Source organism: Myripristis murdjan, chromosome 1 (genome assembly GCF_902150065.1).
Source record: "Myripristis murdjan chromosome 1, fMyrMur1.1, whole genome shotgun sequence".
NCBI classification, from domain to species: domain Eukaryota; kingdom Metazoa; phylum Chordata; class Actinopteri; order Holocentriformes; family Holocentridae; genus Myripristis; species Myripristis murdjan.
In genome coordinates this window covers 16,744,789-16,771,416 of record NC_043980.1, presented here as the reverse complement: position 1 = coordinate 16,771,416, position 26,628 = coordinate 16,744,789, and the positions used below count along the sequence as shown (strand labels likewise).

The window sequence follows — 26,628 nt, the reverse complement described above, 5'->3', positions numbered from 1 at the left end:
TCGTGTTATTCTCTATGTTGGACACGTAATGTCTGCATTTGATGCCGGTATTTGAAATTATAAGTTGAGGTTAGCCCACAGAACATTCCCATATACGAGGTTTGGTGTGAATTTCCTCCCAGACCGGCTGAACTGGGATACTGTAATATATCTGTCAAGTGAAAGGGGTGTTAGAGTTATGGTGCTGCTACCCGGTTGAAAATGTGAGCAGTGTCTAGCCCTGTTCAAATTCCTGTGTTTAACTCTTCCAGAGGACCAGCTGCCCTCGGGGTTCCCCACCATAGACATGGGTCCCCAGCTGAAGGTGGTGGAGCGCTCTCGGACTGCCACCATGCTCTGTGCTGCTAGCGGCAACCCCGACCCAGAAATCACCTGGTTCAAGGATTTCCTGCCAGTCAACACGTCCAATAACAACGGGCGAATCAAACAGCTCCGCTCAGGTAACCACTGAGTTTATCCCTCGATTCTGTGCAGTCCCCCTCCATCCTGCTTTTTTTTTTTTATTTCCCCCCTTAAGGTTTTTCTTTCTGCTTTCTTGCTTTTCTCCCCTCTCTCAACACTGTACTCCCTCCCTCCCTCCCTTGCTCCGTCTATCTTTCCCTCCCACCCTTCTTTTGTTTTTTTCTGCTCCTTTAATACTTTTGTTTTTCTTGCCCTCATTCACCCTTTTCGTATTGCTGTTCCACACTCCTTCTTCTGTGGTTATTGGCTGTATTCCTCAGCTGTCCCTCTCTACTCCTGTGGTATGAGTTGACTGCCAACCTCCTGAACTCTTCAAGGCCTTAAAACTGAATCCAACGCCTCCCAACTCTCTATGCTTTTCTCCGAACTCCTTGAGGCCTTCCCATGCAAATCACCATCACGGAAGGTTTACCTTTTCGTCTCTGAAAACCCCATGCAATCACTGTAAGGATATACCTCATTGTGTGACACGTCTGTATTCATATCTCAAGAAAATTGACAGTAGTTGCATAGATTGAAAAGCTAAAGAGGCGGCAAACTGTGGTGATGGTGGTATGTACAACAGGAATGGCCTCTCCTTAGATAGCTCACTGCTGTGACTAAACAGTCAAACAAACTTCTCTTTCTTCATTTTCACGGATTATGAAAGTGTGCCTTGTGTGGGTGTGAAATTGACTTACAGACATTCTATTCATGTTATTTATAGAAATGCATTGACAGGCTTTGTTTTAATCAAAGAGAAATTATAAATAAAACAACACCAACATAAGAAATTCAGGCTGTTTCCCGTAGCCACAGTAGTGTGTTAGATGGCAACATGTTGTAGTTGTTATATCTCCCGCCTCGGTCCTCTTCCTGCTTCCATGGGCCAGCTCTGCACCCAAAATCCCTCCTTGTGACACCCTACTCTCTGGCTTCTTTATGACTGGATAACAACCTCGCTGCTTCTGTCCCTCTATTTTATCTCCGGCTCAACCCTCAACACTCCCCTGTTCAGACTCCCTCTTTGACCTTTATTTTACAATTGCCAAAGCAAAAAAAAATAAAAGAGAAAACAGAAAGTAAGCATTTGTTTCAACTCAAAATGTCAGCACAAATATTTGGTATTTTAGTCCTGTTCTTCTATGTGATGATTACTCAACTATAATATCATGATGTTAGCCTTGCCATTTGCAACTTTTTTTTTAGCGCAAAGTTCTGTGTAGATAAGCGATATCCTTGACCTTTTTGGAGTTCCAGTACTTTTCAAGGTGTTTCTACTAAGTCAACTCCTCTGTGTAACCAATGGTCCGATTGTAATGCCATGTCTATGCTGTTTCTTTTCTCTATGTATCTTTTTAACCACAGAGTCCTTTGGTAAGTGCTTCTGTTCTGAGGCCCACACCCTCACTCTGTCTCTCTCTTTATACACACTAATGTTGCTACTGTTGCTGCTGCTGCTCACTTTTACAGTACTGAGGTTTTATTAAAATGCATTGCATGCATTTTACTAACTGTCACACTGGCCTCGCACACAGATAGTGCTGTATGTAATGCAGATGCACACACATACACAGCAACCGCACAACAAGACCACACGCACCCTACACATACCCTAGAGCTTTGTAACACAGACACTGCAAACAGGACACACACACACACACACACACGTGCATAACACACATGCAAGTATTCACACATCCCTGTCACTGTAGAGGTAGCTGGTCTCACCCTCACCTGTGCACCTATAGCCTTTCCGCACCTGAAAAACGACAATAACTTTCTCCTCACGCTCACCTATTTACTCCTCCGCTCCTTCACTTATTCAGTCACTCTCTTTCCCTCACTCACTCACTCACTCATTCACCGACAGTCACTCTCTCCCCTCTGCTGTATAGAGTTACTAGTCAATAAGCCATCAGCTCCAGAAGGCTGTGATGTAGGCTTCTAGTGGAGCCACTGCTAGAAAATCAATGGCTACTAGGTTTCAGACTGCTAGACTTGACTCTACTGTATACTGAGTCCTCCTCCTAACCCTACATACTACTGCATTTAAGTATTAATATAAGTATTAATATAAGACTTTTTTAACTGCAGAATGATTTAAGGCAGGCAAATCAGTTAAAGGAAAATTCCACCCTCAGAAAACTATACATGTCATAAATCATCAGTGTGTAATGTACAACTCATGATGAAATGTTGTAATTTACTTATTTCATTTCCCTCAAACTGCCTTGCCCGCTTCCTGTTCGGCAAATTATTTCCTACATTTCCCAGTTTGCATTTTAATGGCAAACAGAGAACTTGCCTGGACTTGTTGCATTCAGAGAGCGAGTGGCCATGTAGCAGAATGCAAGGTTTTCCAGATGAGGAAAAACTGAGATTGCCACCCTTATTCAAAATCAGGGATGGAAAGAGAGCTAAGACGTCCTCGCCAAGCAGAGGCACTGTCACCTTGCTGACATTTTACTCAAGAGGAGGTAAAATTAGTGGTGTAAAAATACACTGAAGTAAAAGTTTAAAAAAAGTAGATTGCTTAGCGTGCTGAGAGCTAAGGTTACTGAGTTGCTCCTTTGTAAATAGGACATTGTTATTCGTGATTTGCATTCAATTCTAAAACAATGACTGAACAGAGCTCAAACTAGAGTATTTTAAATGAAAAAAAAATAGATATTACTAAATAAAGTGCACTAGTACAGTCAGTAAAGTGCACAGAGTAAAACCAGATTACAGCTCCACATTTAGCCAGTTTATAATTGTGCTATTTGTGATGCTTATGGATGATAGTTATGCTGCTCATTCATACTTAAAATGTAGTACAAAACTTCAGCAAAAACATAATAAGTAAAAATAAGTTACTGATTTAAAAAAAAACAACAAAAAAACTATAAAGCACAGACTACACACAAAAGCCTCTCAGGTATAATCAGAGTACATGTAATTAGTTAACTCCATCTTTGCTCAAAACATGTCCTGTGCTTAAATATCTTGGTCTGTTGCAGCCACACTAATGTCAGCATAGAAATCGGTGTATCTTCTACAATGGATTTCTCCTCGTGTGATTGTTGAATCTCAGCGCATACGTTTTGACTCTAGAAAGAACCCGTTGCTCTTTGATCCTGCGGGGCTGACACCAAAACCTGACAACTTACTGTCGATGTTTTACAGAGCTCAGCCATTTTCTGCTATCAAACTCCATTGTAGCTGTACTGGAAAATATCTTGATGTGACATCGCATCATCTACATTTGAACAGCTCTCTCCGCGGGAGCACACCGAAAAATACACCGCCGAGCGCAGCACCAGTTGGCGTCAAAAGCGTTTTAGGGTGGAGTTTTCCTTTAAGGGTAGCTGCACAAACACGTTTCCACAATGTAGTATGTACTGAGCTTTCCTATATGCGGCATCCTGCGGTTGGAAAACCTCCCATATACGTATGTGCTGTACATGCACCAAGAGAGTTAAAAGAATAGAATTGGAGCGAGCACAAATCTATCGTTGTGCTGACCTCGCACTGACCTTTTGACCTGTGTGGAGGAAGAGAGCAAGTTGAGACTCAGAGCGAGTTAGTGCACTAAGAATACCCAGTCCGGTCACCTCTTAGAGACCTAGAGGAGGCTCCCAGAAGAGGACTAGCACTATGCAGACAGACATCCTATAGTGTAGTGTACACGCTGCCCACCTCCCACAGCCCCATCTGCCCCTGCTGCAAGTCAATGAAGTCAAATCAATAACCCATCTCCTTATAGCTCTGTCACTGTCTGTCACTCTGTCTATCTAGCATCTGTCTTTCTCCTCTCAGGCTTATTCTGTCTTTATTTGCGTTATTTGCTCTGTCTTTTTCGTTTATTTTTGCCTCTCTCTCTCTCTCTCTCTCTCTTTCTCTCACTCTTTAAGGATCTGTATATTGAGTCTCTCTCTCTAATTTGATTCTTCTCCTTTCCAAGCCCCCCCAACCCCCCCAACCCCCTTCTTTCAGTATCCCTTCCTCCTTCTCCCCCGTCTCCTTCTGTGGTACTAACATTTTCTTCTTCTTCTTCCTCTCTAATCTCGTGCATTCATTGCCCACTCAGGTGGCACGCCCATACGAGGTAAGACTGCTGGGAGGACCGACACGACACAGTGGCCTGATTCCATTCCAACCCCTAGTTCCTGCTTCTCTCATAGATCTGAAAAGCTCCGGTTGGGTTAATCAATATGGGATTAGTCCGGACTTGTTCTTTAGCTGTTACAGCCCGAGACTCTGCCATATTGGTAATACTCAACCAGCTGCCTCAGATCTGAAAGAAGTGTGCAGCGATACGGGGCCAGAGGGGGAATTGGAATTGAGCAAGCAATTCATTATTTAATGACTTTTAATCACTTGCCCTCCTCTCATCTTCCATCATTCCTTCATCCCTTCATTTCTCCATCTCAACTTCAGTCTTTACTCCTACGTAACAGTTAACAAACCCATCGATTCCTTCCTCGCCGTATTGTGGGTATCTCCTTTGTAAAAAAAAAAAAAAAAACCCTGTCCATCACTTTAACATCATTTAGCTTTTTACAACGTCTGCTTCGTTTTCCGTCTTTGGCGTGTTGTGTTTACGAGTTGGGTTTTACTTCTTGTGTTTGAGGTGACAAAACATACTATCACCTTTCCCTCTGTTTGTTTGGTTCTTTCATTTTTTTGTGAGCCTGAGTTTGTTTCTTTTTTTTTTTTAATTTTTCTTTTTTTTTTTTGGTTTTGGGTCGTAGCCTGATCTTGACCCCACCTCTCCTCTTACCTCGTCTATACTTGCCCAATCAAACGCCCCAGTTTTGTTTTTCCCCTCCCAGCTGTCACGCGCTCAGCCTGAAAAGTCCAGATGGTGAAGACTCAGACACACTTACACACAAGCACACACATACACACACACACAGACGAACACACGCAAACCCACTATTTATTCAAACTTCCAAATTTCTTTCTCTTTTCTCTCTCATTATTGACAAAAAGCCCCAAACAACCACTTTTTTGATAAAGTTTTTTATGGGCGCTTTTTTGCCTCACCACACCATCTGTAAAAACCTTTTGTTGACTTTTTTGACAGTTTTTCTATTTTCAGGGAGCGAGAAAGCATCGGTCCCTTTCCCAGGCTTTGCGTATGTCGTTCCTTTTTTTTTTGGTATCTGTTGGCCTTGATGGAGGTTGGTTGATGTCTTTACCTCCTTACTGGGTGGGTTTTTAAATGACATCACGCTCCTGATCCCATTAGTGGATTCTAAGTGGGTTGGGGATATTGTATTGCCATGGCAATACCTTTGTATTATTTTATCTTTGAAAAGTAAGAAAAAATAAACTTGCTCCCTAATGTAACTGCATCTCAATTTTCAGCCAAGAGTTTTCAAAATACTGTATTGTGACTGGATTTCTCAACATTTTTGGCTGGTTGGTTTATTTGTGTCTTGCTTGCATGAAGAGCATTTTACGTTTTTGTAGGCTTCCTGTGAGTGCATTTTTGTTTTTTTGTTTTTTTTGTTTTTTCTTTTCATTTCCAAATAAGGCAGCTGACCCTTGTTTTGGGCGGATTTTTGCTGACAGTGGTAGAAACTTGCTAATGTCTCCCCATAGATCTGGCTCCCTTTTTAAGCCCAGTGTTCCTCATACAGAGTTCAGCCTGTTTTTGCTGAAAGCCTCCTCAGTTGATCCAGACTCATTTACCCTATACTATACTTCTTCACATTTCTGTGTTGATGTGTCATGTACTGTTGTATCAAATGTCTTGCACTTTTTATGATTACTCTCTCTTCCTTTCTGTTTTTCTGTCTGATTCTCTGTCTGTCTATCTGTTTGCCTGTCTGGCTGTCTCTCTCTCTCTTTCTCTCTCTCTCTCTCTCTCTCTCTTTCTCTCTCTCTCTCTCTCTCTCTCTCTCTCTCTCTCTCTCTCTCTCTCTCTCTCTCTCTCTCTCCTTGCTCTCTCCAACTCCATCCCATCCAGGTGCCCTTCAGATCGAGCTGAGTGAGGAGTCAGACCAGGGGAAGTATGAGTGTGTTGCCACCAACAGTGATGGGACACGCTATTCCACCCCAGCTAACCTGTATGTCAGAGGTAAGAGTTGGATATCAACTAAAGTGACAACCTGCTAGAACCACACGTACCACATACAACACTTGCATTTTAGGGTTAAAGGAATACTTCACCCAATGTAGTACTGAACGTCCAACAATTAAAGTTTTTAATTGCATGCCTCATAGGGAACAAAGAAAGGTTCAGCCTTTTTGGTTTGAGTGAAATTGATCAGCAATTTAAAAAACAAAAAACAAAAAAAAACAAGCAAAAAGTAGATGAAAAAGTTCATTTCAAACTCAGTTTAATCCAAGTCTTTACTCTTTGCACATATTCAGTCCCAAACCAATATATTTTCCCTGAAGTGTTGCAGAATAAACCATTTCCAGATAATTCCTCATGCGTAAGTGCCTGTGCACAACTGACCTGCACACTCACCAAAATGAAGACCAACCTCTGGTCTGTTCATTGGCCAGGAGTACTACAGTCACTCACTGGTTGTACTGATACTTTTAATCAGTAGTCGAGTTGTAAAAAAAAAAAATTCAGGGGGGATGGTAAATTTTTTTCATTTTTTTCTTTTGATGAAAAGTGAGGATGGCAGTTTTACAGCGGGGATGATTTTGACTGTTTTTATTTCAGGGGGGATGCCATCCACCCTCATCCCCCCTCAACTCGAGTACTGCTTTTAATGGAAGGTGTGAGAGTAGCAATTAGTGAATTACTCTGAACGAAGACACGGAGAATCTTGAAATGCACATTTTCGTATCCTTTTAGTTGCTGTTTGTCAAAGTCAACAATTAACACCATTATAACAGAAAAGGCCACAGTCCTTTTTTTTCTTGGAAATTGAGGACAGCTCAGAGTGAATAAGTGATATACATTTCTCCTTGGGATGAAGTATTCCATTAAACTGATAATTGAATGAGCCAACTGGGAAATATATTGTCAGAAAATGTTAATACGTTTACGTTTTTACAGTGGCATGCTGGTGAAGAAAAAAGTCTCTATTAGGGGTGTCGGTGTATTATATAATGTAATATTATGCTTTTAAAAGTGCCATGTTAAGTAGCTGTTTGCCAAATGAGATAGTACCAAGTACCAAGGGGGCTGTGGTGGGGGGTGTGGGTGGGGGGTGGGGGATGAGGGGGGGATGTTTAACCCAGGCTATTAATTTCTGCGCCCTCCCTTCTTAGCCTTTAGACCTCTGAGAAAACCAAATCATTGTCTGGTTAAGACTTGTGTTTCTCCCCAAATCTGACAGGCAGCTCACCTCCTCAGGCACTTTTTCCCTCTCTGGTCCTCCTCACACTTATACACACACACACACACTTACGCACTCACATACTACACGCATACACACACACACACACACATACCCACCAAATGTTTGAATCTTGGAGACATTTTTGTTCCCCGGGCCCTTTGCTCTGTTGTCTGCCCGCCACAAAAAAAGGCTTTAAACAGCGTAGAATGCTTTTCTGACTCTAACATTGCTCTCAGGGATAAGAAACACACAACTGGATGCACACACACACACACACACATACACATCTATGTCATAGGCTAAAAATACATACATAAACACACACGCAGTCATGCCACACACACACACACACACATGCAGCCGCACACAAACACCACAGAGTCAGTGATGTGAGTCTAACAGTGCTTGCAGGGCCAGTAAAATCTTGCAGTGCTGCTCAGTGAGTGTTTGACAGGCGGTCTATGGAGACAGCCAGTAGTGGAGGCAGCCTTAAACAGGAAACCTTTAGCCAACACACTGACTGTGGCCTTCTCTCTTTCTTCTCTGTCTTCTCCCCTTTCCTTCTTTCCCTCTTTCCTTTTTTTCTTCCTTCCTCCATCTTCATTTTTCCTCTTTTATTTTCTCTTTTCCTCTCTCTCTGCCACTGCCTTGCCTTGTCCCCTTCCTTACCTCTCTGCATTCTTTGCCTCCCATCTCTTTTCTGATGTTTTCTGTTTTCCTTTCTCTTCTCTTCTCTCCCCCTCCTCCACCTTCTGCCGTGCTCTATCCTCCCTCCCTCTCCAGAGCTGCGAGAAGGTTGGTACAGTAATGACAGCGTGGCTTTTTGAGCCCTTTCTCTCTCCTGAGTATATCTTTTATTTCCATTAAGCTGCCATTTGTGTTTGTGTAAAGACTGTTTTATGTACAGTACTGAAGCCTTGCACCTGCCTGTACAGTTTATTCCTTTGAGATAAACTGTACCCTGTGTACAGTGTGTGTATATGTATGTTTGTGTGTGTGTGTGTGAGTATGTTATTTTTTTTTTTTTTGTGGTTCAGTAAGTGCATGTGTGTTTGCTGTGAGGATTTTGTAAGTATCTTTTGTGTTTCAATTCATGCAATATTTAATGGAGCACACCTAAAAACGCCATGAATAAATCATTTTGATTTCACCAGACATGCACCAGACGATCTGAATGAATGCATTCCATGCTTTTAGTGCTTCTAAGCCTGACTGTCATAAAAGTGGTGTCATCCGAGAGCATGTTACACAACAAAAAAATAATCATCCTACAGTACATACCCCCCAAACTGTAACCCAGTGAATAATACGCGATACAGTGCAGCCTGAGCATACATCACTAATCGTCTCTCTTCACCTGCCTCTCTACATTCTTTGCTCAGTGCGGCGTGTGCCCCCACGGTTCTCCATTCCTCCAGCTGACAGTGAGATCATGCCAGGGGGGAATGTCAACATCACCTGCGTGGCAGTGGGTTCCCCCATGCCTTACGTCAAGTGGATGCTGGGAGCAGAGGACCTGACACCTGAAGACGACATGCCCATCGGCCGCAATGTTCTGGAGCTGACAGACGTACGCCAGTCAAACAATTACACGTGTGTTGCCATGTCAACGTTGGGCGTGATCGAGGCAGTGGCGCAGATTATTGTCAAAGGTGGGTTCATCAGCATGTGTATGAAGAGGCATACAGGGTGGGGAGGGAGGGCTGGGTGTGAAAGCGTCTGCAACAAAGAGAGGATGAGACTAAGTGATAGTTTGACCTTGCCTCCAGTAAGTTGGATATTGCTTTAGTCAAAAGGCCATCATTGTTTTTTAATAAGAAAGAAAAGTGCACCACCACTGTGCAACCTTGCTCCTTCCTCTCCTTTCTGGGGAAGTGTATTCAATGGGGAGTATAGCAAAAGGGAAATCATTTCCACTACAAAAGAGATTTAAAGTAAATACTCTTTTATGAGTACATTCTTTCTTTCTTTCTTTCTCTTAGCTCTGCCCAAGGCTCCAGGCACCCCTGTGGTTACAGAGAGAACTGCAACAAGCATTACTCTCACCTGGGACTCTGGCAACCCTGAGCCTGTGTCCTACTACATTATACAGGTAACACCTACACATTTTACACTCATTCACATTTTGCACACATGCACTTACAAACAGACGGACATGCATCCTCTGCTGTCCCAAGTGCACAAATCTCCATACATAACTCACAAGATTCTCACAGACAGGACATGTAAATTAGACTAATTAATCAGAAGAGAAAGGTACACTAAAAATGCATCCATCTTATCAGCCTAAATTACAAAGTGGGGCCTACACTAATTGAGACGCTGTAGATTTGCCTGTCGGGTGTTTACATTTCTTTGCCAAGAGGAAGTGATAAATTGAAACTCGAGAACCAAATAGAAACTCATTGAAATGGAGCAAGCTAGTTCAAAAAAAAAAAAAAAAAAAAAAAACTGGACTCACAATCATGTCTTTCATCCCTTTGGTAGAATCACAGACTGGTCTGGTTGCTAAACTCGATGTCGTTTACTTACATTCCATTACATGATTGTGTCCACTGCAGTTCCACTTTTTCAAGCAGTTAAGCTCCTGCTGCCATTTGGACTCGCCATCATGGAAAGTTGTACAATGCAGCTTCTCTCCCTTCCTTCTTTGTTGCTCTCTTACTTTCTCCAGCACCGCTCAAAAGGCTCAGAGGACCCCTATAAAGAGATCGATGGCATCGCCACAACCCGCTACAGTGTGGGTGGCCTCAGCCCTTACTCCCACTATGACTTCCGGGTGGCAGCGGTTAACACCATCGGTCAGGGCCCCTCCAGTGAGGTGGTGGAGGCCCGCACCGCCGAGCAGGCCCCCTCCTCACCTCCAAGACAGGTCAGGGAGGTTGTCTGATTGGGCTAAACAGAATCGTAAAACGTTTTGAGGTTTAAATGACTTTGTTAATACATTCTGCATTGTGTATGTGAGTAAAAAAGTGGTTTATAAAGATGATCAAAACTTGAATAATTCTGTTCCCTCGAAATAAAACCTGTTTTGATTAATCTAGGAATGTCTGGTAATGTAATTCAGCATCAGAGTTTTCTTTGATTGAATCATTACTTTGATGTTTGTCTTGAGGGAGACCTGTTGTGAAGTATAAACCATGCTATACAACTTTAAATCTCTTTTGAAGAGCAAGTTGATTTCACTTCAACTCGCTGTCGTAATTTAGAACCTTATTCATTACGTTTCCCTCAGGATCATTTCACCTAAAGCCTGATTGTTGTGTGATTAACTGCATCTTATTCTGATTTGCATGTCAGCATTTTACAAACATCTTGATCACATTTAAAATGTAGAAGCACCAGTCACTTCTTCATAAAGTAAAGGAATTGTCCTCAACCTCAGTTTACTGAAATTTGAGTACATTTTATCATTAAAGTTTGTTTGTCCTCCAGGTCAGAGGTCGTATGCTGAGCACCACCACAGCCATCATCCACTGGGATGAGCCAGAGGAAGCTAACGGACAGGTGGTGGGCTACAGAGTCTACTATACCTCTGACAACACACTGCCAGTCAACCAGGTGTGTACCTGCATGTGTGTGGCCGTGTGCACGTGTGTGAATGGCTTTTTGTTCTTTTGTATTGATCATTGGGCACTGATGGTCTGTATGTATATATGTGTGCAGTGGGAGAAGCAGATGGTACGCAGCGCTAACTTCATCACAATCCAGGGTCTGACTCCTAACAAGACCTATTACATTAGAGTCCTTGCCTTCACCTCTGTTGGGGACGGGCCCCTGTCCCAGGACCTGCAGATCATAGCCAAGACTGGAGGTAGGAGACAAATGATGTGGGAAGGAACCCAGGTTGATACAGAGTAGGTGAAGAATTGGTATGCATGAGACAGAAGGGACAAAAGAATGAACTCATCTGGTTTTTCCCCAACTGTGTAGTTCCATCCCAGCCGTCAGACTTTAAGGGTGAAGCCAAGTCTGAGACCAGCATCCTGCTGTCATGGGTGGCCCCGCCCCAGAGCGGCCCGGACAACCAGATCACAGGATATGAACTTGTTTACCGACGAGCTGACGACACAGAGGAGGTGAGCAGGGAGGGTTGGGTAGCTGAGAGGATTCATTTGCTGGACTGGTAAGCTCATGGATGGATGAGGCACACATGAACACATGAATCCTACCCAACTCCCTTTCCATCAATGGATGGATAAGGAGTTGGGTAGGAAGGCAGATTGATCATTGAACACTGAGCATCAAAAGATTGCTCCATCCCTGAAAATTTCACAACCTGATTCTTTCTGCTGTCTCTTTGTCCCCATCTCTTTTCACTTTTAGAAGAAGGTGAGTTTTGAGCCCACCACCTCTTACCTGTTGAAGAACCTGAAGCCTTTCTCCACGTACACCTTCCAGCTGGCTGCCAGGAGCAAGCATGGGATCGGAGCGTATACCAATGAGGTGTCCATCGACACGCCACAGACACGTAGGTCCAACACAAGCATTGTTGTATGTGAATGTGTGTGTGTGTGTGTGCGTGTGTGTGTGTGTGAATGAGTGAGAGAGTGAGTGAGAGAAAGAGAGAAAGAAAAGTAGGTGGCATTTTTGACAATGCAAAAACAAGAATACACCAGAATTACAATCAATCACAACTTTATATGATATTGCATACATTTGGCTGAACATTTGACAGCATTGCTTTTTGCATTGTCAGAATGGGGCCATCATTAATCCAGACCATAACAGACCTCGGATTTGGTATTTCAGTAAATACACTCTAGAACTGAACAACTCAGCGATGATTGCCACCTGAATAGTAATACTTAATTTGCTGGCTATGAATCTGAGGTCTGTTACAGATTCAGTAAAAAGGTAAGAGTCCAAAAGTTTGTAGATAGAAATGAGAACACCGTCATGGATCAAGCTCAGAGGGTTGAGTAGGCTATAAGGACAAGTAAGTTATGGACAGGTATGTTTTTGTGTTTGATGTAAGTTGTAGTCAGTGTTTGTGTGTTGCATCTATCTTTTAACCCATTCCCTCGTTTTTCATCAGTCAACATTTCTAGCAAATGGAAGTTGACGCCCGTCATTCAATATGTTTGTTCAGTCATTCTTGCTTTCTAGTCTAGGGTCATGTTCTTTAGAGCTTTGGATCGCCAGTGTTTTGTTTTCATTTTATGTTTCTTTGTTTTTTGTTCTCTGTCTCTCGTCTGCTCATTTTCATCCCCATTCCTCCACTGAAAACCTCACTTCCTCACCTCTCCACCCACCAACAACTAATTGCACACACAACCAATAACATTTACCCAAACAAACCCTACTTCCTCAAAACTGGCCAATCAGTACCTTCAGCACCTCCCCAGGAGGTCACATGCACCAGTCCCAGTTCTACCAGTATCCTGGTAAGTTGGGCTCCGCCCCCTGTGGAGTTTCAGAACGGCATCATTACGGGATACACCATCCAGTACTCCACCACAGAAGGCAACAAAACCTCAAAAAGAGTTGATGGAATTCCACCAGAAAGTTCTCCATATCTCCTGGAAAACCTAGAGAAGTGGACGGAGTATGGCATAACAGTGCGGGCACAGACAGAAGCCGGAGAGGGGCCGGAAAGTTTACAGCTGCTTATCCGCACCGAGGAAGATGGTATGTTCCCAAACAATCCCTGTGCCTGTCTTAGGATGGTCCACCCCACTAACAATGGCTTCCCCTGACCCTCTAACACACCGCTAATGAACTCCAAGCATCCTAAACTAACAGCAAGTTGCTTCTACTGGCCAGTAAACGCACATCCAGTGTTGAGCTGCAACTCAAAAGGATGGTGAAGTTTAGGAAACACTGTTATACCCTCTGCAAATCTGAAAACCTCTCCTCTTTTTTTTATCTCGCAACTGTTAGAACCTCCAACATCCGGAAATCTACCTCCCTCTGTTCCCCCCTCACCTGTGCTTACTCTTGTCAGCAGCAACCCTTTTTACTCCAGCAGCCGTTTTTATCTTTTTGTTTTTTTGTTTTTTGGCCGGCACATTTTTAGACATTTTTTCCCTTTTCTTCTAAATTCCTCTGTTTTTGAGAAAATAGATGGCTGGATTGCCCTTTGTAAAGTTCCTCTTGTGAAAACTCCAACTGTGGTTGAGCAGCACTAACATTACCAAGACAACTGCTTTTGCTGGAGGCACTTCTGTAGAAGGAGTGTTGTATTAACCCATAGCTGCACCTTGGCCTTCCTCTCACCTTGGCTTCTCCCACCGACAGTCTCTTTACCCTTCCAAGTCTTCTCTTATTTCTAGACAACTATTTTAATATCATGTAATTAACTTTAATCAAGGTAATGTTTTGTATGTAATGTAATATGTAAGACTCTCAGCAATACTTTTGACGTTTGTGCTGGATACTCCACATACCCCTGGCGTTGCAAATAAGAATTGTACTTTTTCAAACTCCAGCCCTGTTTAGCGTGTTTATCCGCGGGTCAATCAGATTGCAAGAGGTGGCTTGAGTTTTTCTCACAGGATTTTTTGGGTGAAGTGAAGTTCTTGGCAGCATGAGAGAGGTTTTTCTTGATAACAGTATTTTCTCTTTGACTGCCTGCCACTGTTTATCTGCCCTGGGCAACAAATCCTTTTCTATCTGCCATTCTTATCTGTCTCTACATTTGCTTCTTATTCTCCACTGCTTTTTCCCTCCATGTTTTTCCTCAAGCACTTCATTGTTCACTATTTTGACTATTTGACTTTTTTCCCCAGACATCAGGGCAGCTTTAATCTTTTTTAGAGGGTTGTATTTTTAAAATTTTTTCATCTTCCGAACTTTTTTTATCTGCCCCCCCCTCCCCAAAAAAGAAAAAATATATATTTTTGATCAAATCTTGTTTTGATAAAGAGAAGGACTTTACCCAAGAGGTTTATGAGTATCCATCATCTATGACCCTTGACCTCTATCCCACAATGCATTTCTAGTTCCCAGCGGCCCTCCGCGAGCTGTGGAGGCGGAGACTGTGAACGCCTCAGCCATTAGGGTGACATGGCGGGCGCCAGCACCCGAACGGCAGCACGGTCAGATCCGAGGCTACCAAGTCCACTATGTGAGAATGAACTACGGCGAGCCTCAGGGTCAGCCCCTCATCAAGGACATCCTCATAGAGGACTCTCAGGTAACACAGTCACCTCCCCTAACAACGTATGATCGACTGAACTGTGTAACGAAAACTTAAGACCACCACCAAGTTTTTTCAAAGTGGCTCTATTTTGCTTGCAAATACTAATCCGATTGCCAGATTAATTAATCAATTTAAGATGATCACTCAAGTAAAGCAAAAAATAAATTGATCAGTAAATAAATAAATAATAACATGATTTGCTCCCTACTATCCTTGGTACATGGGGTTGTTAGATTCATTACTATAGATAGAAGGTTGTGACAAAAGAGGATTTTTTAATTTCCTTTTTTGGTTGCTGTTGCACCTCCAACGAATCTGTCTCATCTTCCTTTGTAACTTTTTTTGATGTCTGTGCATTCAAGAACAAAATTAGACCAAGTTGTTTACATGCCAAATAAATTCAAAGATGACTCCCAATCTAATTTTAAGTTATTAAATAAAGCATAAATCAAAGCATAATTCTGAGTTTATTAATTGGGATATGCCGACACTGATTCTCATTATTTAGTTTTAATAGAAAGAGGCCTTTACATGACAGCTAGTATCTATTTCTGCCTCTCTAATCATACCTACTCACACTTTCAAACTGATTCTCTATGACTGATAATGCCTTGTTTGTTTTAACAGCAGGATATTAGATGTTACATGCCCCTTGAGCACAGAAAACACAATGAAAATGCATTTTTGAATATTCAGTGTTGTGTGCTTTTTTCTCTTTTTCTCCTTTCTCTCCACTGTTCCATGGCTCAGTGGGAATATGGTGACTCAACTCAATATGTGAGTAAACCTATTATTTAACAACAATAATCATTATAATGAAGCATGGCAAGTAGATGAGTCACATTTGTAAGATTGCCGCATTAAAATCTCTGAAACTGGAACTTAAGCCCAAAACCCAGTGGGAGGGTGCTCTCTCATTTTGGCCTTCTATTTTGTCCAGGATTTTTTAATAAGGGACCTTGGAAAGATACACAGATGACTGATGATGTGAGTCATCCATGGATACAGCTATGGTCCATTATTTAAAAAAAAAAAAATAGTGGTGTTATGATTTTCACATTTAAAAAAAATCAGGGTGTTGTGGCATGCTGTAGTGACATCAGGTTTGAATTGAGTTTTGAGTTAAGTAGAAGTAGCTCCATTTAGACACATTTTGTGTTGTAGGTGATCAGAGATGATGGTTTGTTGTTGTAGATGGTTTGAGTTCTGTGTTGTTGTTTTTTTTGAGATGATCCAGTGCATTATATTGCCCAGCAAACCCCAAGAGCAGAAACTGCATCAGCAATGAAATGGAGAAAAATAACTTAAAAGTGTATCTCCTGTCTAGACAAAAGTATTACTGGTGCAGAAGAGGGCTGAACAATGTTTAATAGTGTTTCTGGGTACATTGTCAGAAAAAAAAAGTTACAGAGTTGAACTGTTTGCCCCTGGAGTTTTGGAGTTCATTCATGTTATTAAATCATAGTTTTACTTATGATGTTTTACCTCGGAACACACAAAAAGTAGTGTGTGTCTTCATACTGCAGTGCAGGTGACCATGCTTTGTTTTCTACAGGAGGTGGTTCTTGGAGACCTGAAGGCAGACACTTCCTATTCTGTATCTGTCGGGGCTTACACTGCCAAAGGTGACGGTGCACGGAGCAAACCCCTATCTGTGTGCACCGCGCTGCCATGTAAGCATCAACACACACGCATTTAGAAAGCATAGCCCGACACAAATACATATTAAAAAAATCAATTTTCACTAGTAATGATCTCTGAAGATAAAACATCACTAATGATTATTAAAGGCCATTAAGTCACTGAATGATCTTGTCTCTATCATACCTTGTCATACTGATAGGAGCCCAGTGGGTTTTGAAAATCCTCATCAATTGGCACCGTGGAATTAATCATATTTTGCCATTTTGCTTGAGGTTATAAATAATGTGCTTTGTAATTATCGTCTAATTATCTTACCATCACGTTTGCACTCACTCTCAGTCTCTCTCCCTCTCTCTCTCTCTCCAGTGCCTGAGAAGCCCAAGCTGACAGTGAGTGCCACTGACTTAGGCACTGCTCTGCTTCAGTGGTACCCACCTCCCAACCCACCCACCCCGCTCCTGGGCTACCGCCTCACCTTCGGCCGAATCGATGTCCTCCCTTTTACGGTGGTGGAGTTCCCCACCAAAGAGACCCGCTACAGTGCCCAAGACATTCACAAGGGAGCCAACTACATATTCCGACTCTCCGCCCGCAATAAAATGGGCTACGGAGAGGAGGCGGTGAAGGAGATCACTACCCCAGAAGACGTTCCCAATGGATACCCAGAAAATATCATTTCTGAGGAGGCTTCTGCCACCTACATGCGGCTAACATGGAAATCAGTTCCCTTGATTGAGCAAAATGGGAAAATTGTGAAGTACTCGGTGCTGTACAAGGATATAAACAGCAGAGGGAACGCCTCGGAGGTGGTGGTGGCGGCTCCTGGGTCGAGTGTTTTGTTGGAGGGTCTGAGTGCCGACACAGTGTATGAGGTCAGGGTGTGCGCGTTCACGGCTGTCGGCCCAGGGCCGTATAGCCCCGGTGTCCAGTTTAGGACGCAGCCGATAGACCAAGGTAGGACACACACAGGCATTCCTAGACACACACACACACACACTCACATGCACACACAGATTCCCAATCCATCTTCATTGCTCAGGATGCTCAACTCATACTATCACCAATTTACATGTGTATCCGCTGTCTTCAAGCTTAACACACATGCACCCGTGGCCATGGGTGTATACTCATTCTCACGCATACATACACTTGCAAACACAAGCAGACATTCTGGTTACAGCATCTTAAGTGTCCTCTGTTGTTGTCTTGTCACTGTAGTCTTAGACCCCCACTCCTTTTCCCCAATCAAGGTAAGCTTACAGTCTTGAGCGAGTATCCCTATCAGACCAACACTAGACTAGCACTAAACTAGTTTCAGACCGGTACTAGAGGATGAAACACAGGTAAGGTGATCATGGTTGGTTCTGCAGTGAGAGTGAGGGGACTGTCAAATATGATTAATGTGTTTTTATTTTGTTTTGTTTTTCTTTTGCACCTCAGTGTTTGCCACCAACTTCAGAGTAAAGGCTGCCATGAAGAACTCTGTTCTCCTGTCCTGGGAGATCCGGGACAAGAACCCTGCCCAGCCCTTCACTGTAAGTACATTTGTCATCCCTGTAGGACTATATTGTTCGTCTTTCTGGATATATACAATTTAAAGGAACAGTTCACCCAAAACACAAAAAGATTTTTTTGTCACTTACCCATGGTGCAATCTATCAGTCCAGATCGTTTGTGTATGTAAGTTTTCAAGTTTGCCACGGTCTTCCTGTCTCCCGGCACCCGAGTACAATGGGGTGGGGAGAATTCCTTCTCGGTTGAAAATCCACCCAGCACAAGTACCACTATGGGGCAAATAGATACAGTTTGCCAGTGTTCCTCAGCAGGAAATAGTTTCCACTGAATTTCATCACCCTCGAAAGTTATGGATTATGTGAGGTATCCATATCAAACAGAGCGTTTGCTGTTGCGTTTTTCATGTACATTTTTGACCATTCAAGCTCCACAAATGACTTTCCATCCAGCCCCATTGTATTGGGGTGAAGGGAGACAGGGGATCAGAAATCTCTCTAAATCACACAGACATTATCTGGATGGATTGATTGCTCTTGGGGAAAGTGGCAAACATTGTGTCTGTAAAAGCCTTGAAATATCTTAAATTCAATTTTATAGCTATCAGGCCTTAAAAGTAATTAGATAGTCTCAGTCTTATCTTTTAATTTTTGTCAAAATTAATCAAGCTACTGCATCAACGTGAACATTTCTGATGTTGCAATACTCTAACCCTACTGCTGAACCTCATGCATCTTCATAATAACATGCTATTAGTGAACTGTTGGGAAAATGCCTGGTGTAGATCAATCTAACTCACTTTATGCTTACTCGCATATACTACATTTACATGCATACAAAAAAACAAACTATTCAATTTAGCATCTGTACAGAAAAATCCACAAAACTCCTTGGACAAATCTGTCCCAAGTTCTGTTTAGATTTATCCCACCAGTAGCTGCTGTCTAAGCTAAAGGAGTCTGATAGATTTGTGTTGTCAGTAATTGAACACATTTTTACTTAAACCTGACCTCAGAACAATACCAAATATTATAATAACACTTACCCGTGATGCTCATTTGAATAAGAAAAAATGTGATTTCCAAAAATCTGCCTTAAATTATGTTAAAGTCTATCTTGAAAAGGTCTTAAAAAAACATTAAATGAACTCTTTGATACCTGTAGACACCCTGGAAATGTGTCTTTTTCGTATTTTGGGGAAACTGCTCCTTTAACTTCTGACTCCACTTGATTCTTGTCCTTTCCTACCACCACTCTCCTGTCCAGATCCTGTACGGCAAGGGCCAGTCTGTGGAAGTGGACGGGAAGCAGACTCAGAAGTTGATCACTGGTTTGGAGCCGGACACTCAGTACTCCTTTCTTCTCACCAACCGGGCCAACAGTGCCGGAGGCCTGCAGCACCGCGTCACCACCACCACTGCCCCAGACATCCTGAAAACTAAACCCACCCTGGTTGGGAAGACCAATGCTGACGGCATGGTGACTGTGCAGCTTCCATCTGTACAGACCACAGCAAAAGTCAAGTAAGGACATTGAGATAGCAAAAAGGAGGATACTGGGACGGGTAATGAAATGAGTGGAGGATACAGTATGTTGGTTATATGACCGAAGTATTGTTTTATTTTGATGGACTGATGAATTGAATTTCATTAACACGGTGTTCTTTACTTAATGTAACCCAAGCAAAATTTTCTCGAAATAGATCATTGCCAGTGAATTATTTTTTTTACAGACTCTGTGAGATGCTTTTATTATTTACCCTCCTTGCTGCATTTCATTTATTAGTCTATCAGGAGGGATTTCTCTGAGCTGGTGGCAAAGCAAGCCTGAGAAGTCCCACACTGGGCCAAATGAAAGCACGAAGCTGATAATCTCAGCTGCTGTTGGTAACCACCAACAAATATAGATAACAAATAGATGCAGTCCCAAGCATTCGTCCCTGCAGCATTGCCCACGACGCCTCATTACTAATTGGCACGCTCTCAAACTTATTCCACTGCGGTTTGTCTCTGTCACATGATTGATATTTTTGATTATTGAGTTTCAAAAAGCACGTTGTCCTCACTGCCATTCAGAAGCAGTATATTAATGCCACAGCGAATCCTAGCTCGGCTGGCTTGGCCCGAGAATAGCAAAAAGTAGCAAAGACTTTGTTTCAAATCTTAGTTTAAACATTATGGTGATAATCCCGAAGCAGTCAACCAAGTTGTGAGGAGATTGGCCTGTATGTCACCTTACCGTTTAAGTCATGTCAACATTGATAACAAAAAAAGCATAGACTTAAGCATATAATGTGTTAAGATAACAGCTCATACACAAGGCTGCCAGACTTAACCACATCACATTTTGAATTACTTACCATCGGGTTTTAGTGCTGCCACAAATTCTCCTTTTCTCTTTCTTTTTGGGATACTGCAAGTCAGCTTTGATCACTCAGCATACAGTAGTGTAGGTTTAAGTGTTCGCATGAGATCAGCACAGGAGTGAATGATCTACTGGGAACACATGATTTTTGTGTGTTAATTCTCCCCAAAACTTCACTGAAATTTGCTGTCTCTTTTTTGCATTTGGCTTCAAAGACTTGGCACCTACATTTTTCCTTTTCAGGGCCAACAGCCTAAGTTTTATTCTAGTGTTAGAATTTGGTGTTATGACTATAATTGCAGTGTAGCCAATTTCTAAAGTAAAACCTGAGTTGCTAGAGCACTGATTTCTCTCCAGAGACTGAAATAATGAAACAATTGCCTTGTGTCTAGTTTGTGGTATTTGTATTTGAACAATTGTGTTTTCTCAGTCCTCATCCCAGTGCCTGTTGTGTTGTTAGGGGTTACTATGTGGTGGTGGTGCCACTGAAGAAGCAGAGAGGAGGGAAGTTCCTGAACCCCTGGGAGGATCCAGACCAGATGAACCTAGATGAGGTAAGACATGCAGAAAATTGGAGAGTTTAACAGTAAATGGCTAAAAACTGATAACAGTAAATCTCTCTAATTAATGTGAAATACTAAAATATGCTTTTTTTTTTTTTTTTTTTTACGTAAACCTGGAGGCAAGGCTCATTTTCGAAGTTGGGTGATGGTGGAAACAAAGTGATAATCGAAAAAAGGAAAATGATATGAATATGTAAACAGTATGCCCACGACTTGATATAATAAAGGATGCAATAATAACAATTGCAGTGGATGTTACTTGCATAGCATTTCAAAATCAAAGTGCTACACAACCAAGGAAAATAACAACCAACACTGATCAGGAAAACAGTGAGAACAAACAGTAAATACAGTCGCAGATGTGGGGATAAGAATATGTTTAATGGCTGAGATTAACTAATTATTCTTAGATTAATCTTGGATTATTCTTCAGGTCCACACACAGATTTGAGGGTTTGTGTGACCAGGAGGTTGGAATTCACACAGTGTTCAATCTCCTTATTCCTTGTATATCTGGCTAGACAACCAGACACTATGTTTTCTTCCCTGGATTGATGGGAACACAATGTGTGTCAGGGTTTAAAAGTCACATAGATGAGGAGAGGTGTCGAGCCTACTGGCAGTTTTTGTTTTCCTTGCATAATGAGTCGGGGTTGTTGTGTCTGTGAGAATAATGCGTGAAGGTACCTGGTCATTCACTGCCTGCTCAAATCAGACTGTACTTTCTCAGGCCATTTCTTGTCTAATTCCACTCCCCCCTTTAATCTAAAGACCTCATCACCCTCATTACACCGCTCTGAAGACACAATCTTACGCGTGAGATTAGTTTCAATAGAGTTTTTATGGTACCCAGTCCACTGTCTCAGTGGATAAATGTGGCAGCAATTCAGTTGTTGATGGAGGCATCCACACTTGGGTACTTGCACTCTAGAACTCATTGTCCTGGCACTAATGAGGGTTTTTGCATGAATAAAACTGTCAAAACTGTCATTATTTTCCAAGTTATTTCTTTTTTTATTGTCATGTAGATTCCAAATGTTCAGGAAAAGTTGACAGAGGATGAGTACATTGCATTTTCAGTGTTAGAGCAATACTATTTTTAAATCTGAACACCCAGTGGCAAAGGCTTTTGACCTTTCCAGAGTTAAGCCTTTAATGTTGCACTTTGAACTTGGGGGTGAAAGTCATTATACATTAGGGTGATAGTCATAATCCACTGCTCCCACCTCCCCCTTTCTTCTGTTCCTCTCTCTTTCCCTCTCTGTCTTCTGTCTCACCAACTCCCCCTCTTCTCTGTGCCGCTTTTGTCTTCCCAAACTGTCTCCCTCCATTTCTTCATCCTCCCATCTTCCCTTTACATCCCTTCCCCTCAGCTCCTGAAAGAGATCAACAGGACCAGTGTCAGCCGCGCCCTCCGCGTACGCAGACAGGCCGGCCAATCAGATCCCAGGGCCTACGTCACCGCTCACTTTAAGACCCTCCCCCTGGAGTTCACGCTAGGAGACGGCCGAAACTACGGCGACTTCCGCAACCGCCCGCTGCAGAATGGACAGGAGTATGTGTTCTTCGTGCTAGCGCTGCTGGATCTCTCTGAGAATGTGAGTGTGGAAACACAGGCACGCACATGTTCACACACACACACACACAAAGTGTATGCCTCAGACTATCTGCAATACATAATTTTTACATTTAACTGTGTTACCTTCTTCCAGACTATGTATTCCACTAGCCCCTATTCTGACCCTGTGACCTCGTCCGACGTGGACCCTCAGCCAATCGTGGATGAGGAGGAAGGGTTGTTGTGGGTGGTGGGGCCTGTGCTGGCTGTCATCTTCATCGTTTGCATAGTCATCGCCATTCTCCTCTTCAAGAGGTAAGAACAGAATGACAGAGGCGAGATAAGAAGGAGTAAAGGAGAGAAAGAGTGTAAAAGTGGTTTGTTGAATAATTGGATGGAAGAAATGAGAGAGAGAGTGATGGGGGAAGTGAGAGAGACTGGGTGGGAGTCTCAGAGTTTAGGTAAGAGAGAGAGAAAAGCAATTTAAATGCATTCTATGTAGTTTCAAATGGCCTATAGTGTTCTCAGTAGGTCAACAGATTTGATGCAGGGATGACCTTTTTAATTTAGTCATTGCTCATTTGGTTTGTTCTCATCGCCAGTACTCACCTCAGAGAGCTGATGATGAGTTATGAGTTGTAAAAACACTCCTCCCCTATAGCTTGGCGGGAGCCCTGCCCCTTTTATCCTTACATGCTTAAGCAGCTCAGCCTCCCCCAATGGCAGGTATGCAGTGTAAAATATGGTGGAGCCCCCAGTTATTAGGGTGAAAAACTCCTGTATAATTCCCAGCTTACCTTTGATAGAGCAAGGTAAAAATCAAGAATAAATTCATGAATGGGCCGTTTTTTCAAACACAGGTAAGCACAGTCTTCAGTAGTTAACATTTGTTATTTGAAATGTTGCTGATGGAGAAGCTAATTCAACCAAAATAAAATCTATGACCTCATTTCATTGCTCAGAACCAGGCTGTGCAGGGCTGATAAAGGATAAGGCCATTTGGTTTGTTAGGAGTTTCCCTTGTACACAGACTGCATTCCATTGTACTCAGAAAGCTCCAAGTCGCTGTTTCCAACTTGTAACTTTCCGAGTTCCCAGGTCTTTGAATTTGCTCACCGTCTAAAGCATCTTTGCTCCTAAGAATAACATTCAGCATCTGTGCAGCATATCAGACTGATGTGGCACCATGTTGGTGTGTGGTTATGATGGCGAACTCAAGCTAGATCGATCTGACTTTCCAACTGGGAATTCCAGTTGTAATGACCATTCCGTTGCACATTTCCAAATAGGAGGATGGTTTTCCGAATGTAGCACGGTCTATCAGCGTTAACGTCTGTTATCCTATATGGCCAAGTCCAGGCCAACTGTTTTACTAAGAGAATATGAATTGTTTCCTGTCTGCAGTGTGTTCACAGAAAGCAGACTTAGGCTATCTAACAGTACAAAAGGAGAGACAACATTATCACCCATTGGCACTATTTATGATGATCATACGGTCTTTTGGCAAAAGTCTTGTTCATGCACATCAATAATTGCTCTGCTTGGTCTGTTGTAATCTGCCATAATAAAATTATTAGCCATGATATAGCTCATAAACCCCAGAATCTAACACATGCTGACCTCTAGTCATCAAAATATTTGATGTTTGGCTGCGTTGCACTTTGCACCGTGTCATGCCACATGGTCATCAATAATTTCCACATGTCCTACCATAAATATTGTTTAATTATTTTTTAGTTTAGTTTAATTGCATCTCAAACAACAAAATGGGACTGCAGTATACAAATCAATTGAAGCAAAAAAGTGTAGGATGAGGCAAAAAGCCCAAACAGGCTTTAAATAAACGCCACCTAGCTGACTCGTGAGAATGGAATGGTTTCAGAGTTGATTTGAGAATTTATTTTGTGTGCAGCAGGTTATTTTGTCCTTAAGGATCTGGGTTTACCCAGATGCACACGAGGAGTATGCATCCGTGGGTGTAATATATTACACCCAATAATAAAACGTGGGTGTAATATGACACCCACTGATCCATGCGGGCAATATATTGCACTCGCAGATTTAAACAATGAAACATTCAATATATTCCAAAATAATGCTTTGCAAATGTCGTTTGAGGTAGGGAATGCATTCAGCGTGCTCACTAGGCCTCAAGGACGCAAAGAATTTGTTTTGGTGAGACATTTCAAATATAAACAAGCCCAAGCATGTTTACAAGGAAAACTGAGAGCACTTAGTACTTTTAATTTGAGTGAGAGAAATAGGATGATAGGTTAAGCATTTCTTTTGTATCTGATGCTTTGTGATGGGGCATTAATGCTATTCAACTTCATCTCCTCTTCTATCTGCCTCGGTCTATGTTTGGATCCAGCAAACCTGACAGGTAAACAAACTCTATTATCATTTCCTCTGCCCTGCAGGGGCTGTATAATAGATTTCACAAGAAAGCTTTTGCCAGTAATCCTCCTAAACTCCTAAACAGATATATAAAAATTCAGATACACTTTGCATTATTTACTTCTTGTTACTACCACTTGTTTCTCTGAAGATTATGTGTTAAACCACAGTGTGTGAGTCTTTCTTGGTGACGAAACATGTAAAGGGTTTTTTGCTCTATTCTTTCAGAAAAAGGGCTGAGGCTGAGGGTAGGAAGGGCAGTTTTCCTTGTAGCAAAGCCATGTCCTCCCATCATCCCACTGATCCTGTGGAACTTCGCAGAATCAACTTCCAGACTCCAGGTAGACTACATATACACACACACACACACACACATACACACAAGCACAGTATGTCACTGGTTGTTTGATTTCTTAAGTGGTAGTTGCCTTTTTATTGATCAGATCAATCCTGGTGTTGTTTCCCTTTCAGCCTACCGTGTCTCAGTGTACCGCGGTTATCGGCGTTTGTCAAGTTAGTTGGTCTTAGTCTGCCCTAGATCCTCTTCTCTATCTATCTGTCATTGCCATCCTCCTTTTTTCTTTCACTCTTTCTTTCACTGTCTTTCTTTCTTTTTCTTTCTTTCTTCCTTTCTTTCTTCTCTGTTTCTTTTTTTTTACATTGTCAGGCTAACTAATATTCCATCCCATATAGGATAAAGCTGCTCAAAATGACAACATAACCTTTTACATCAAAATGCTTCTGGAATCATAAAATACTTCTTCAAATATCCCAATTTTTTTTTTTTTTTTTTCATTCTGAAGTTTTAACCGCTTGTGTCATGGTCTTTTTTTATCCTCACCAGCAATGTGCACATACTCTGAGGACATGTTATTGTGCCTCAGTAACTTTCAGAACAGGCACATTGTTCTTTCTGTCTGCCTGGAGAGAGAGAGAATGGTCACTTAACAAGAAACACTTTTCCATTTGCTTCCTCTGCTGACCATGGACAGAACACTAAACAACACCTCCTCTGAGAATCCTAACTCTTAACATTTTCCTCCAAAAGAGTTTAGTTGTACGAGTATCAAAATGGTCCCTTTTTTCTATTTTTGTGCTCGGCAGGCATGGCCAGTCACCCTCCCGTCCCCATCTCTGAGCTGGCAGATCACATTGAGCGCCTGAAGGCAAACGACAATCTCAAGTTCTCTCAAGAGTATGAGGTAGGACTGCAGATTATCTTTCCCTGAAAATCTTCGACTCGAGAAATTTATCCGGTTTTGATGAAGTTTCTCCAGTCAAAATCAATGTTGACTCCTCATTTTTGCTTGATTTAAATAGCTGACACTGTAGGATTACAGTGCATGTTCGGTGAAAGCTAGAGAGTTGTTACGTTGTATTTGGATTTGTCTTCATGGACAGATACAAGATAAAGCGCAATTTCAACTCTATTGCTCTCGCAGTTGTCATGTCATTATCTATACAAATATCTGAGTGTCTCTATTGAATGAAGACTCCCAGTCAGGGAAATTGAAATTGCATGCTCAAAGACAGTTCGCTTAAAGCCAGATGGTTATCAATCCCTCATTTCCACGCTCTGGTGGCGAATGAGAATTGTAGAGGAGAAATGGAGATAGAAATGAAGGGGGAGAGGCAGAGAGCAGCGCTACCAAGAGATAGAGAAGGCAAGAGTTCTCTGCAGAGGAGAAGCAGCTTTTTGATTAGGTTCCT

At 42.2% G+C, this 26,628-nt stretch overlaps 1 protein-coding gene across 7 annotated transcripts in view; it reads left to right on the top strand.

Moving 5' to 3' along the window:
- The window catches only part of ptprdb (protein tyrosine phosphatase receptor type Db), a 91,091-nt gene that overhangs the window by 43,115 nt on the left and 21,348 nt on the right, over positions 1–26,628 (top strand). Inside the window, exons 5-29 of one of the 7 annotated variants that reach the window (XM_030065117.1) lie at positions 252–440; positions 1,810–1,818; positions 4,514–4,531; positions 6,401–6,511; positions 8,520–8,531; positions 9,119–9,388; positions 9,719–9,828; positions 10,411–10,608; positions 11,172–11,297; positions 11,403–11,550; positions 11,670–11,815; positions 12,063–12,207; positions 13,065–13,367; positions 14,681–14,874; positions 15,631–15,657; positions 16,436–16,553; positions 16,891–17,478; positions 17,965–18,059; positions 19,303–19,559; positions 20,831–20,954; positions 22,337–22,561; positions 22,676–22,836; positions 24,893–24,904; positions 25,147–25,259; positions 26,023–26,120. In XM_030065117.1, the coding sequence (XP_029920977.1) occupies positions 252–440; positions 1,810–1,818; positions 4,514–4,531; positions 6,401–6,511; positions 8,520–8,531; positions 9,119–9,388; positions 9,719–9,828; positions 10,411–10,608; positions 11,172–11,297; positions 11,403–11,550; positions 11,670–11,815; positions 12,063–12,207; positions 13,065–13,367; positions 14,681–14,874; positions 15,631–15,657; positions 16,436–16,553; positions 16,891–17,478; positions 17,965–18,059; positions 19,303–19,559; positions 20,831–20,954; positions 22,337–22,561; positions 22,676–22,836; positions 24,893–24,904; positions 25,147–25,259; positions 26,023–26,120 (3,797 nt within the window). The remainder of the gene's footprint in view (positions 1–251; positions 441–1,809; positions 1,819–4,513; positions 4,532–6,400; positions 6,512–8,519; positions 8,532–9,118; positions 9,389–9,718; positions 9,829–10,410; positions 10,609–11,171; positions 11,298–11,402; positions 11,551–11,669; positions 11,816–12,062; positions 12,208–13,064; positions 13,368–14,680; positions 14,875–15,630; positions 15,658–16,435; positions 16,554–16,890; positions 17,479–17,964; positions 18,060–19,302; positions 19,560–20,830; positions 20,955–22,336; positions 22,562–22,675; positions 22,837–24,892; positions 24,905–25,146; positions 25,260–26,022; positions 26,121–26,628) is intronic. The other 6 variants (XM_030065135.1, XM_030065126.1, XM_030065171.1 and 3 more) reach the window with 6 other exon arrangements.